Genomic DNA, 14,616 nt, shown 5'->3' with positions numbered 1-14,616 from the left:
AAAGTACTTTATTTTTTCAGAGCCACTTTATGTATACAGCAAACTAAAGAGGAAGGGTACACAGATTTCCCATATGCCCTTTGTTCCCACAAATGCAAAGCCTTCCCCATTAGCAACACCTCACTAGCCAAAGGGATGTATTTGTTACAAACAATGATGAAAAATACTTTTTAAATTTAAATTAAATTAAAAATGCATTTTGTTTCAGTCTCAACAGTGCTCAACACTCCATGTGACTAGTGGATATTCTATTGGATGGAAAAGATTATAGGACAAACAATATTATATGGTCAAAAAGACTAAGATAACCGTATCAAATCACATGCAGTATTAAATAAACAGTAATTCTTTTTTTATTTCCCATCCCAACCCTAAAACAGATTCTTTTTCAGTTGTGTTTATGGTTTTATTTTCTGATAGTACATATCTCTTACACCATCTATTGCCATGTTAGTGTCAGATAAAAAGAATTAAGAAATCTGAATTCCAGTGGAAGATTTAGTTAACCATCTACCTGTCACTTGTATTGCCTGAATTTTAGGCTCTTCATCCAAAAAATGAGGAATTTGAGCCAAATGATCATCAAGGTTTCCATCAGGCTCCAAAGTTCTTTTGCCCAAATATCTTTAGCTCAAACAAATATAAGCTTTTAGGCCAATATTTAAAGCTAAAATCACAAGAGGGAGCTCTAGTTCTATCTTACCTGTCTGTATTGGACTAGAAGCTGAAATTGGAGATCCAGGAATGGGGATTTCAAATGCACACAAAAACCCACTCACTGAGAGCCGTACTTTTTGGTTGTCCTGAGGGAAATTCTACAGAAAAAAAAGGTAAGATGAGAAGGGGAAAATTTTCAGATAAATGGAAAATCATTCTCTCTGATACATGCAAGCTAATGTTTTAGATGCTTTGACCAATAAAACAAACAAAAAGACAATCATTCTTCTCAAACAACTAAAAGATGAAAGCTTGATCAACTGGCTGAAAACTAACCTTACTGACAAAACCATTATCCCTTTCCATAAGAAACAAGTATGTTGTGCATAACTGGCTCCTTAAGATTGGTCCTTCATTTCAAGCATCTAAACCCCAAACTCAGAGAGCTCTCACCTTTGCTTTACACATGACAAAAACATTAATTAGGTGAGTTCGTTAAGAAAGCCCAAAGATAAATGTTAATAATACTAATGGTAGGAGCTCAATTCAGGGTAGGCAACATACTTATTTTATTGAAAAATGTTTTAAGCTTATTTTATTTAAATCCAATTGGTTGGGCACCTGGGTGGTTCAGTCAGTTAAGCATCTGCCTTTTACTCAGGTCATGGTCTTGGAGTCCCAGGATCATGTCCTACATTGGGCTCCCTGCTCAGCAGGGAGTCTGCTTCTCCCTCTGCTCTTCAACTCCCCTCTCTAGCTTCCTCTTTCTTAAATCATGAATAAAATCTTGCAGTAAAAAAACAAACAAATACATTCAATTAGTTAGCATACAGTGTAGCATTAGTTTTAGATGCAGAGTTTAGTTATTCATCCACTGTGCATTATATCACAGGTCTTCCTAACGCTCGATACCCAGTTACGCCACTCCCACCCACCTATATTTATTTATTTTTTTGAGTTTTTTTTTTTTTCTTGAAAGATTTTATTTGACTGAGAGATCACAAGTAGGTAGAGAAGCAGGCAGAGAGGTGGGGGAAGCAGGCTTTCCACTGAGCAGAGATCCTGACTCAGGGCTCAATCCTAGGACCCTGAGGATCATGATCTGAGCTGAAGGCAGAGGCCCAACCCACTGAGCCACCCAGGTGCCCCTGTTTCAAGTTTTTATTTATTTATTTATTTAAAATTTTTATTTATTTGACAGACAGAGATCACAAGCAGACAGAGAGGCAGGCAGAGAGAGAGGGGGAAGCAGGCTCCCTTCTGAGTGGAGAGCCCGATGTGGGGCTCGATCCCAGGACCCTGAGATCATGACCTGAGTCGAAGGCAGAGGCTTTAACCCACTGAGCCACCCAGGGGCCCCTCAAGTTTTTATTTAAATTCTAGTTTGTTAACATATGGTGTATATTAGTTTTAGGCAATATATATATTATATATGTAGACAATATATATATATATATCCACATTATATATAATATATATATAATATATTTATTAAATTGCTTATTTTTTCCAGCTGGTATGCAGAAAGAACTGATTTATGTCATTTGCCTTTCCTCCCTAACTTAGTGTATTGAAAGGCCAGGTGTATCCAGGTGTATATATTAATAAAGAAATAAGAAAAGAACACATTTATAACTATGTATTTTAACCTAGAAAGAATTCTAGTGAGCATGGTAATATAGGAGGACCATAAAGTGTAGCAGCAGTAGTCACTAGGGTAATTCTATACTGCAGTGACATAGCTAGATTACTCCATTTGGATAGCACTGGACTTACATGTTTCTCTTTTTTAAAAATGCCACTACCATTATTACTTTTTTATGCTGGTAGATAACCCTTTTTAAAATTTCTGGAATGGGAAGCTTGAGAAATTTTTTTATTCAGTCTCTGTTGCATTTTAGTATCTCCTTCAGACATTAATTGACCAAACTGTGATTTTTTTCTTAATTTATAAGATTTTATTTATCTGAGAGAGCGAGAGCAGAGAGAAAAGCAGAGGAAGAGGGAACAGACTCCCTACTGAGCAAGGAGATGACCTCGGAGCTTGATCCCAAGACCCCGAGATCATGACCTAAGCTAAAATCAAGAGTTAGCCACCCAAGTGACTGAGCCATCCAGGTGCCCCGAGAAAACTATGATCTTGGAAGGATGGAATCAAAGTTTTCTTAAAAAGAACAGTTAATATTACCTTTATGTTGGAACCATGTACTTCTGCCAGAAGGATTTGTTCTGATTTAAGCCCACAGAGATCGCTCAGCTGTTTTTTTAAACCTGTGTATTTTTCATCCATATTCAGTCGTAGTCCATATCGTACAGGGGTAGTACCATCCAGCTTAATAACTAGTAAAGGAAAACATCTTTTATCAGTAAAATACAGGTTTCACTGAAAGCTTTCCTATGTGTGTGTGTGTGAGAGACTTGGAAATGGCAAATATTTCAGTCTAGAATTTTTTTAAAAAGATGTTATTTATTATTTATTTGAGAGAGAGAGACACACACACAGAACATGAGCAGGGGGAAGAACAGAGGGAAAGACAGAAGCAGACCCTCTGCTGAGCAGTGAGCCCAGAGTGGGGCTCGATCCCAGGACCCTGGGATCATGACCTGAGCTGAAGGTAGACTCTTAACCGACTAAGCCACCCAGGTGCCCCTCAGTCTAAAATTTTTATTTTATATGTAAATTACAATAGATGGTACTTAGGGATGATGCTGAGTGCAATCACTATTTTTTGATGGTCATCTGCTATAGAAATGTGAATGGCCCTGCAAGATTTTAAAGAGTTTCTGGCATGTTTGAAACTAATAGAGGAATCGATGGGTACAAGGTTTGGACCCCTATTCCAGGTCTTTCAAACCACAAATTATTCTTAAAATTAGATTGCTAGGTTATAACATGCTGGCCAATTTTTATGAAAATGCATTATAAAGAAATGACTATACTTACAAACTCAGGTTACCTGAATAAGGTAAAAGACATTGAAGTTAAGTAATTTTTCAGAACTTTGTGACCTACCTGTTATTTCTAAGTGCATATAACTGTCCATTGGTAGTGGCAAAGACAAAAAATTGAAAGGGTCAAATCGGACACTTATATGCCCACATGTCTTGCATCTGACTTGGGACCTCAGCTGCCCATGGAACAAATCTACAACAATTGATCTATTCCTTCTCAGATGGTTGTCCCAGGCCTAGCAAGGAAAAAAATCAGAGAACTTTTTTTTTCTAAAATTCAAAAGATAATTATTTCTACACAAATTCAAATAAACTGGCTAAATCTATTAGGTTTAAATGTCAAGAATATAATCCTCTGAAGCTAATGTAACATTGTATATCAACTATACTCCAATAAAAAAAATAATCCTTAGTCTTCATTTGTATTGCATGGAGCACTGGGTATGGTGCATAAACAATGAATTTTGGAACACTGAAAAAAAAATTAAATTAAAAAAAATATGGAAGCTTTCTGCCTGTAAATTTACAGTACAGATATGTAATTTAAAATGTACCATCTACTGAGATAGTACAGAAAACCAGTTCTTGAATGGACTTTGATTCTTTTTGTTCAACCTACATATTAAATACAGATGGGAAATCCTATTTTTTTTTGTTCTTACCATGGTGACAACGGTGAGTATTAAAGTTCTCTGTCCATTAAAGGTAGATAAAATATGCCTATTGGTGACTATACACATTATTTTAGCGAGTAAGGGGACTCCCAAGTTCTACTGAATGATTATTCCTACATTTTTTCCCCAAAAGTTTACAATGTAAAAAGGCAACATTCTAAAACTTGCATTAAAGATGCTTTGTTTTGGTGTTACTGAGTAAGAATTAAACAGAGAAATATAAATTCCTTCACTTTCACAGTAAAATTCTAATCACAGAATAGTTTAATTAAATTAAATGTTAATAGTTTAACTAGCATTTCAGTTCTGTGACACGTTTGTGACCAGAGCATCTGATCCTTTGCTTACACTAGAAATTCAAAACCGACAAACCTCTGCAGCTACTTCCCAGTCTGGTCGGCCATCGCTGTCCTTCAATTCCACATATGGCTTCTCATGGACTCGGTTGAGATCTTCATGAAGACCATCCAAGAGAAAAGCCAGAAGTTCTTGGGAATCTTGCTGCTGGAACCCATTAAACCTGGGAGCATATTTTGCTATGGTCCACTATAAATATAACAGGAATCAAACTCATTATGAACATGCCCCATAATTCATTCAGCGGCATTATGAGAAGGTAAATAATATTTAGTCTGCATTGATTTCAGCAAATATATTTTGAATAATCATGAAATCTTTCTAGTCTTAATCTCAAATGACAAGGAAAAAAAGGTATTTTGGCCAATACTGTGTTCCAGTTCAGTATCATATAAGCAAATAGTTAGGTACACAGATATTATTTAAGACACACAGGACAGAAATACTAAAATAGCATTTGCTCTCATTGAAAAAGTATTTTCTTTTATGGTTAACTTTTCTAGTCTTGTATCCTAACTTTTATTATTGGAGGCAGAATAGCCCGTTTAAATGTGAGGACTTACTTACTAGCTTATAATTTTGGGCAAGCTATTTAACTGCCCTGGGCCTTAGTTTCCTAAGCCATAAAATGAGGATAATAGTATTGCTTTATATTTTAGGACTATTCAGAAGATTAACTGAGTTAATACACATAAAGTAATTAGAGTAATGCTTGGAAGTGGTTAAGAAGTCACATTTTTAGCTATAATGATTATTTGTATCCATGGACTTCAGTAATTACATTCTTTCTGGCTCCTATTTTTAATTAATTTATTTTTTAATTTGGCTCTACGCCCAGTGTGGAGCCCAATGTGGGACTTAAACTCCATCACCCTGAGGTCAAGACCTGAGCTGAGATCAAGAGTTGGATGCTTAATCCACTGAGCCACCCAGGCATCCCTCTTGCTGCTTTTTAAAATTCTATAGATGGGGGGGCCTGGATGGCTCAGTTGGTTAAGTGTCTGCCTTTGGCTCAAGTTATGATCCCAGGGTCTTTGGATCGAGCCCAGGGAGCCTGCTTTTCCTTCTCCCTCTGCTTGCCGCTTCCCCCTGCTTGTGCTCTCTGGCTCTCTCTCCCTCTGTGTCAAATAAATAAATAAAATCTTTAAAAAAATTCTATAGATAGAACTAATTACCTTAGTAACATTAAAAAGTGTACTGAGTATCATTTATTAGGCTCAGAGGTATACCTATACCTTGCAGTTAGAATACTACTAACAGTAAAGGACTAACAAAGGAAGATTTCCTATGTATACAAGATATTTGATAAATTAGTAAACTGAATGACAACCCAAATGTAGACTATGACTTCGATCATTTCCTAATACTACATCTATAGCAGTATTTTGTATACATCTGAACAAGTAAAAGCATCTGACATCCAGTTTATTCTCATGAAAGATCTAAAACACATTAGTTAAACTAAAACTAAAAAGCTAAACATAAAAAGCATGTAGAAAAAAATCAGTTACTTAAACAACTGCTTAGGACTTAATACTTCAGTATTATTTTAATCTGCTTACCCGAAGCTTTAATGGGGCAACATTCTTCTGAGTTCCACTCCAAAGTTCCTGTACTAAATCCCCATAGCATTTAGCCATATGGCCCTTCATACCAATAGGATTTGTCCTAGAAGTTTGAGAGGAAAATTTGTTGCCAAACATTCTCATAAATCACGATCCCATGGGGAAAGAAATGTCTAGCATCTATTTTTCTCACAAATTTCTTTTTAAAATGAGATAAGTATCCCTTACCCCTTATTTCATATTAAATAGGGAAAATAAGACTTTTCTCCCCCAGGGTTTAGAAGAGGAGATTTAAGTGACAGTGGGTTCATATCAAAGTCATAAAAGAGGGCAATGAACCACGAAATATTACCTGTTGAGTTCATAAAGATGTCTCCCTGAGATAAAATACTGCGTCAGTGGCTGTGTGTTACTAACACACTGGATGCTTGAGTTCATGAAGCAAGTGTTTCCCAAGTTACTCAGACCGGTGGCTCCTTTTTCTGTGGGAACTAGAACAAACAATATGAGAAGGAAGCCTAACTATAGAAAAATGTCACAGGCAGACCAAACGGTTACTTGTATTTGATGCAATGATTTTTATAATGTTTTTTAATCAGCTAAATGGAGCTAATACTTCTTTTTTTTTTTTTTTTTTTTAAAGATTTTATTTATTTATTTGACAGACAGAAATCACAAGTAGACGGAGAGGCAGGCAGAGAGAGAGAGAGGGAAGCAGGCTCCCTGCTGAGCAGAGAGCCCGATGCGGGACTCGATCCCAGGACCCTGAGATCATGACCTGAGCCGAAGGCAGCGGCTTAACCCACTGAGCCACCCAGGCGCCCGGAGCTAATACTTCTTTATCCGGTCTTGGAATGCTGAAGTAGAGGTTTTTCACAGAGTATCACTGGCGATCATGGTAATCTAAGCTCATTTGTGATCTAAAATTAGCTATGATTCTCTTTAATTGCTATGATAGATTTTTACAATTCAAACAATTCTCTCCCAGTATTATGTCTTTAAAAATATATATAAATTATGTAATTGCCAAGGTTAGAAAAAAAATGTGATGCTCCAGGAAAGAAAAAGGGGTTCTAATCACTTTTGAACTAGAAAGCCAAAAGTTGTTAACACTTCAATAGTTTAGTAATTTTAAGATAATTTCTTTAGAAATAATTAACCAGAGACTTACCCTTGTGTCTATCTATTTTACTACTGTTTGCTATAAATGACATTTCCTCAGGCCAACTCATATCTTTGTTGCGAACTGGAAAGACAGAGAGAGGAATGTGTTAATTTCTTACCCATTCAAATCAATTGCTTCTGTCTTTTTTTTTTTTAAAGAAAGATTTTTATTTCTAAATCAGAAACTGAAAAAAATTGAGCTAATTTTAATAACTGATTCTGAAACCATTCTAACTCTTTATACTGGGGGCTTTATAGTCACTTGATTCGAATTCAATGGTAAGCTATTCCCTCAACTGCCTACCTGAATCAAAATTATACTCAAACATCTATAGAAGTAATTAAAGCTCTTAAACTGAATGCATAAGAATTATCACAATTCCTTCTTAAATTATGACAACTGTCAGAGTAATTTATTTTAATACAAAGGCAGCCTGCAATGTTTCCAAAAATCTGGAAAGGAAAAAATATGTTTTAAATTTTCACTGACATGCCCATGCCAGTGTGTAGATCTATGTGTGAGTATACAAGTAAGTTCTGTTGGTGAGTGACCAGTGTTGATGATTAATGAAAGCCTCTGCCACTAGCTATGCCAGAGAGTTAGTTTTCTTACTCAAACTCAAGAGGTAGCTTGAAATTTTGTAAACTTATAACCGAATTCACTTGTTTCTACCTAATGTTTCTATTCCTTGCCAACCAACGAATGCAGGTATTATTTTTCTTTTAAAGCAATTTACATAGTATGTAGGGTTACATAGGGAGCTTAATGGTTTTTCTTACTATAAAGAATATAATGATCAAGTAATAGTCAGAAAAATTATAGTAGATTATTAGTATCTAAATCTTTAAATTCTTCCCCTAAAATTTAATATAGATGCATGCTTCCATCTTATACCTTCAATTACTAGATGCTGCTCATCTTGGATTTTCAAATATTCCAATCTATGATCTTCATCATCCAGAAGTGTAAGGTAATTCTGTGCATGGAGGAAGAAATGTTTTTGTTAATTTGATTACTAAACTTAAAACAGAAAAGGAAGTAAAAATGAATGATAATTAAAAATTTAAACATGTCCATGTAGTTCCATAACTCCTGTGAAAGATATCTGGCATATTATAGTTGTTCAGAAATATTTTCAATTTAGGTGGCAAAATGAGAGAAAAACAATATCTAAGTCATAAAGAAATACTGTCTCTAAAACAAAATTATAACAGAATTTTGGGGAGATAAGAAGACTCATCACACACCAAACCATAATTCACTGAGATTTAGATTTTCTGAAGCACTTGCACTAAAGAAATTTTCTTTAGTACCCAGTGTGAAATTCAGTAAACATACTTATGATCAAGATGAAACATACTGGGAACCAAAAATACAAAATCAAAATTCTACAGCAGAATTACATGTTTTTGTTTGTGCTCCCAAAATTAAGTTATTTAATTCTAAGGGAGTTACTATTATGTTGGAATGTTAAGGAAGATACTATTATGTTGTTATTAATTCTAAGGGATATTATTAATTCTAAGGGAGATACTATTATGTTGGAATTCATTCAATTTTCATGAGAAAATTGAGACAGTTAAGTGACTTGCTCTGGGTTATACAACTAAACAAGTGGCAGGGCCAGGATTTAATTCCTGGTGGTGTGGCTATAGGAATTGTGCTCTTAACTATTATACTATACTGCCTCTCAATGGTGATCACAGGAAGATAAAAGAGGGAACAATGGGATACAGAACTGGTTCAAACTACTTATGATCCAATTTCAGAGTATAATCTGAAAATACTGCGATGTTAGGACGACTATATAAGCAATTAATAACACTACATCAGAGGAGGATGGAAGAAACTGTAAAAAACTGAGCTAATTTTAGTAATTAGGGGTAAGAGGATGAGAGTGAAGAATTTTCAGTATATACTTCTGTACTGTTTGGATTTTTTTTTTTTTTTTTTTTGGTGCAAAATGGTGGTTTATTAAAGCACAGGGACAGGACCCGTGGGCAGGAAGAACTGCTGCCCCAGGTTGCGAGGGATGGCAGGTTATGTACCCTGCGGTTGGGGGAAGGTGAGGGGAAGGGAGGTTTCAATGGAGTTTTCATATGCTAAAGAGGGCCTACAAGGTGCCAGGATGTACTGTTTGGATCTTGTCAGTCTGTGTACAAGTCACCTTACAACTAGGAATGACTTACCTCACTGTTGTAGAGCCACAGGCGCATATCTTCCTCTTTGATGCGTAGCCTTTGAGACAGATATTCATGAATTTCCTTGATGGTCTGCATTCGACTAAAACAGCCTGTATAGGCTAAGACCCGCTTTAATGGTGCATTCGGAGAAGGTACATTGCCTATGGTTATAGTAATCATAATAAGGAAAAAGGTAGATGTAAAAAAAAAAAAAAAAAAAAAAAAAAAAGGCGCCCCATTCAGCAATGATTGTTTTAGGAAATAATGATAAGAGATGAGAATTACAGGTTTACTAATTTTATAAATTAAGAAGCTTTAAAATGTAGACAGGAGACCAACTGTGAAAGGAAGAGCAACAAAACCAGAGGCCCAAGTAACAGGCAGTATTTCGATGCCAAGAAAAGTGGCAAGTATCAACAACAGACACTGGTACCTAGGCTGCCCTCAGCAGGGTCGCACTCAATAGCAAAATCAATATTCAATTTAAGAATGGGGAAGATCATATGGGACTGGATCTGAATTCCACAGATAACTGAATTCATTAAAAAGAATTCCACAGAAAGCTGGATTCATTAAAAAAAAAAAAAAAAAAACATCGGCCCCAAATGGGATCACCTACGTTAAAGGTGTAAGTCTATAAACCAAGACTTAATACCTAACCTAACTACACTTTCAAACCCCTAGAAATGTAACCTTTAACCAGTCAACATGGGACTTTCCAAGTCAGTACTAGAAAATTTGATAGACCCATATTATTCCCTTTTAGAGTAAGACCTTGCCTAAAACAATGGAATCTTTGTGAAAAGTTTCCTTTTTCCCACTCCTCTATCTTTAACCCCCGCTTTTCTTTCTGTAGTTCTTGGGAGCACCCCTCTACTTGCTAGAAAGGATGTTGCCAAATCCATAAATCAATTAATAAAGCCAATTAGATCTTTAAAATTTACTTGGTCGAATTTTTGTTATTTAACAACCTGACCCACTTTCTTAAAATAAACTGTCTCTGAATTACTAATCCCATCACTCTCAGTAATTAAGTGCCCCAATTACCTGGCACAGTAGTACAATTACACAAGAAACTTTTACTTAAAGTAAAAGGCATAGACTCTACAATGGCCAAACAGAGTTTAAAGTGAAACCAAGAACCTCCCCATGCCAAGAAAAAAATTGCCCTGCTGAAAAGGTAGGAGGCAGGAAAACCATATGGCCTGCCTGCAAAATAAGACGACAGCAGACATGATCTTGAATTCCAAGAGTGCTTAAGAAACAAAAAGAATGACAATAAGGGGAAAGAGAGGAAAGTGAAGAAAGAATTTACTAAGTTTAATTAACCACCTGCTACTTCTAAAGAGAAGGGGGATGACGTGACAAGAGATGATGGAAATCAAAATAGGTTGCTAAAACAATCAACCAAACCTTGGTTAACTATTCAGTCAAAAACCCAGGCAAGAGCTGTAGCTTAAAATGGTCCTCTCTAGCTACAGTAGGTTATAGTTAACTGAGCAACCCCCCCAAAAAATGAACTTAGTGTATCAATATAATCCATTGAGGGTACAATTATACATGCCAGGTAATTTTCCACCCATCCAATGGAGACTTAGCTTCCTTCCTCTTATTAAATGCTTTTGAGTCTTCAACTATAAACTTCAACAAATCAGAGAAAAGTACTGGTATCATCTGCTTTTTTAAGAGCTTCCAAAAAAAATTTACTCACCTAAAATAGGCTGAAAAATCTATAAGAAACAAAGACCCTGTAGCCTTATCTGTCAACAAGACTACATTTAAGTCATTGTTAACTGTGTCACAGTTTGTACATCCATCACTTCAAAAGTAATAAAAGAGTCTAGTAAATGGCCCTAATACACTAATGAGAAAGATGAAAAATATGTTATGACAGAACGAAACCCAACCATGATCAATTTTTAAACATAGTCTAGCAAGTTTTTTACTATCAGCAAGCAAAGGATAATTCCTGACAGAAAATAAAAGAGCAAAATTTTCCAATTATACATCAGAGGATTAGTTATAAGATTACAGCAAGAAAGCATATTTTCATAAACTTCAAAATGATTAATGATTGATTTCAGAACTAATTAGTAAGGAATAAAATTTCAAATTAAGAATAAATTTGGAGCTACCCAGTTCTAGGATTCAGAAGCATTTGCAAGTGTAGTGTCCAAGTCAATTTCTATTATCTTAAGCCATGTAAGAAATTTATTTGAATTTGACAGTTTTTATAGCATAGCTCATTAAGCAGGCAGCCACTTATTACACATAATTTTGTGTTTTTGAGTAACACCAACAAATCTAGTGGAATTTACAGAAACAGCAAAAATCTAGGATCAGCACAAGAGTTACAAAGAATACTTACTAAAAGTGCAACAACACATCTTGCCTCTCATGTTATCTTTCAAAGAGAATTGAGAAAGATATATGCTATGGGTGTCATGGAAGCAAGGCGAATACTTTTATTCAATGGAAAATTAAATCAAGAAAATGTTTCATAGTGATTCTATTTCCACTGTTTCTTCATTTTGACATTTCCCCAAAGACAAAGTTTGGTTAGGCAGAAGCCAATGCTTTGCTATAATTCTAACCAAAGAGAATGTGTAAGAATCTGCATATATTATGTGAATATAATCTTTAAGGAAGACATAAAACTATTTGATATCCAAATATAGGGTTGGTTTGGGTTCCGAGGTAGTTCTTACATCCTAAGTTATATTAATAACATTCTGGCATTGTACACAAAGCCTCAGACTTTGTGTAAATGTGTAACTCATTATTTCTGCTGAAGAACAATGTTAAATATTTGCAAAGCAAAAGCATAAAGCAAGTTCTGCCCATCAATATAGTGTAACCTCACAGAGAAATCAAAGGGGAATTTTTGCCTGTAATACATTAAAATTGGAACTTACACGTCATTTTGATAAGCCAGGCTTGATGTTTTTCAAAGCAAATGTGCCATTTTGATTTTCAAAAATATATTCTTCACTTTATATTATCTGTCTCTTATAAAGGCTCCTTGAACCAACCATGAAAGATACTCTTTTGCCAAAAGAGTCCCCCCAAAACACCAACAAATAAACAAAAACACGATATTGTAAAAAGAATTACTTTTCAGAAATTTGAGTGGAGTTGGAAAGACCAGTCATCAATTGGCAGATTCTAACTTAGGGCAAACAAGTAATTTATAATGCCTTTTTTCAAAGAAAAAAATGTATGTGAAATTTATTCTATTTATTTTCTTTGTATGTTTAAAAACCAGAAAAGGAAAAAATTCTTCTCAGTTTGATGCTGAGACTTTGCCACTACCCTGTCTAGTCTTGCGCATGACCATAGATCTAAGCCCCACAGATGATTTACTGATTCTGTATGAAAGCAGATGGGTGTATGTGTTAGGACAGTGGCACCAGACTTTGAGCAAGTTGGCTGTTTCTGTTTTTGTTTTTTTAAAGAAATGCATGGTATTCTTGCTGCATTCTTAAGTTACCTCTTGGTAAATGCTGAGGAAACATTCTCAGGCTCATCATACCCATATTCACCCAGATGTTAGACTGCTGTGTCCGAGTAGCAGGCTGCTGTCTTAGGAAGAGAAGATAGCGAGGAAATAACTCCAGCTCTGGGATTTCTGTCTTGCTATTCTTGATCACCTATTGTTATAAAAGATATAATGTGATCACTATAAAAGAAGAAACAAAATGTCATTTTTTATCAAATTTCTGAGATTTATTTTGAAACTAAAATGTTCAATAGGTTCACTATTTGTATTTGTTAGATTACAGAGATTCATAGATTTAAATTACATGGGTTTAAATACTCTCAGGCTCCTGGTCCTAAACTCATCTTCTAAGATTTGAACTCCTGGTGAGTATTTTCTCCTCTTTCATTTAAAAGCAAGTTAACACTGAAATTAAGGGGGAAAATCTTAAATATTATCTATAATTCTATTACCTTCACACTATAATTCTTCTCACTTTTACATACTTCATACATAAATGATGGTCTTCTTTTTTTGTTTTTTTTTGTTTTTTTTTGTTTTTAAAGATTTCATTTATTTGACGGAGAGATGCAGCAGGAGAGGGAATACAAGCAGGGGGAGTAGAAGAGGGAGAAGCAGGCTTCCGGCGGAGCAAGGAGCCCGATGTGGGGCTTAATCCCAGGACACTGGGATCATGACCTGAGCCGAAGGCAGATGCTTACCACCTAAGCCACCCAGGCACCCCTAAAAGGTCTTTTAAGTGACAAATTCTTAGGACTGGAGCTAGAAGTTAAAAAGTATGGAAGGCCGTATCATTAACTGAGTCATTTTGCCACCTGAAGTGTAGCAATTTACAATATCCTCAGAAATTTATGAGTGTACTTCCCTCATAAAACCTTATCAGTGGACATCATTTGAAAATACCTGGTTTCTTTAACACATATAAAAAGATTATAAATTTGCCTAAATTTTATTTATTAGTTTTTTTAAAAGATTTTATTTATTTGACAGACAGAGATCATAAGTAGGCAGAGAGGCAGACAGAGAGAGAAGAGGAAGAAGGCTCCCTGCTGAGCACAGAGCCGGATGTAGGGCTCGATCCCAGGACCCTGAGCTCATGACCTGAGCCGAAGGCAGAGGCTTTAACCCAGTGAGCCACCCAGGTGCCCCTCTTATATTAGTTTTAAGAATAGAAATGTTTTCATATAAAAATTTGCTATGTTCTACTATAACTGGTTTGTTCCATGTATTTTTGCCTATGATTAAAACAATTACTCTGCGGGCACCTGGGTTGCTCAGTGGGTTAAGCCTCTGCCTTCGGCTCGGGTCATGATCCCAGGGTCCTGGGATCGAGCCCCACATCGGGCTCTCTGCTCAGCGGGGAATCTGCTTCCTCCTCTCTCTGTGCCTGCCTCTCTACCTACTTGTGATCTCTGTCAAATAAATAAATAAAATTAAAAAAAAAAATTAGTAAAAAAAAAAAAATTACTCCAGATGCACAAAATTGAGATTCATGTTGAAACTGGATTTTTTAGTAACTCCCTCCAAATAATATGCTTGCCAGCCCAAAGATACTGGAAAACAT

At 35.6% G+C, this 14,616-nt stretch overlaps 1 protein-coding gene across 2 annotated transcripts in view; it reads right to left on the bottom strand.

Annotated features, from left to right (window-relative positions):
- Window positions 1-14,616, bottom strand: part of USP32 (ubiquitin specific peptidase 32) — a 221,581-nt gene that overhangs the window by 23,968 nt on the left and 182,997 nt on the right. The window contains exons 16-25 of one of the 2 annotated variants that reach the window (XM_059380701.1): window positions 13,044-13,203; window positions 9,560-9,714; window positions 8,265-8,346; window positions 7,377-7,451; window positions 6,558-6,696; window positions 6,203-6,308; window positions 4,656-4,829; window positions 3,671-3,845; window positions 2,846-2,997; window positions 704-815 (exon numbers count right to left, since the gene is read on the bottom strand). In XM_059380701.1, the coding sequence (XP_059236684.1) occupies window positions 704-815; window positions 2,846-2,997; window positions 3,671-3,845; window positions 4,656-4,829; window positions 6,203-6,308; window positions 6,558-6,696; window positions 7,377-7,451; window positions 8,265-8,346; window positions 9,560-9,714; window positions 13,044-13,203 (1,330 nt within the window). The remainder of the gene's footprint in view (window positions 1-703; window positions 816-2,845; window positions 2,998-3,670; window positions 3,846-4,655; window positions 4,830-6,202; window positions 6,309-6,557; window positions 6,697-7,376; window positions 7,452-8,264; window positions 8,347-9,559; window positions 9,715-13,043; window positions 13,204-14,616) is intronic. The other variant, XM_059380702.1, reaches the window with a different exon arrangement.

The sequence above is a fragment of the Mustela nigripes genome, chromosome 16, assembly GCF_022355385.1.
Source record: "Mustela nigripes isolate SB6536 chromosome 16, MUSNIG.SB6536, whole genome shotgun sequence".
NCBI lineage: Eukaryota > Metazoa > Chordata > Mammalia > Carnivora > Mustelidae > Mustela > Mustela nigripes.
This window is presented reverse-complemented; position numbering and strand designations above follow the sequence as displayed.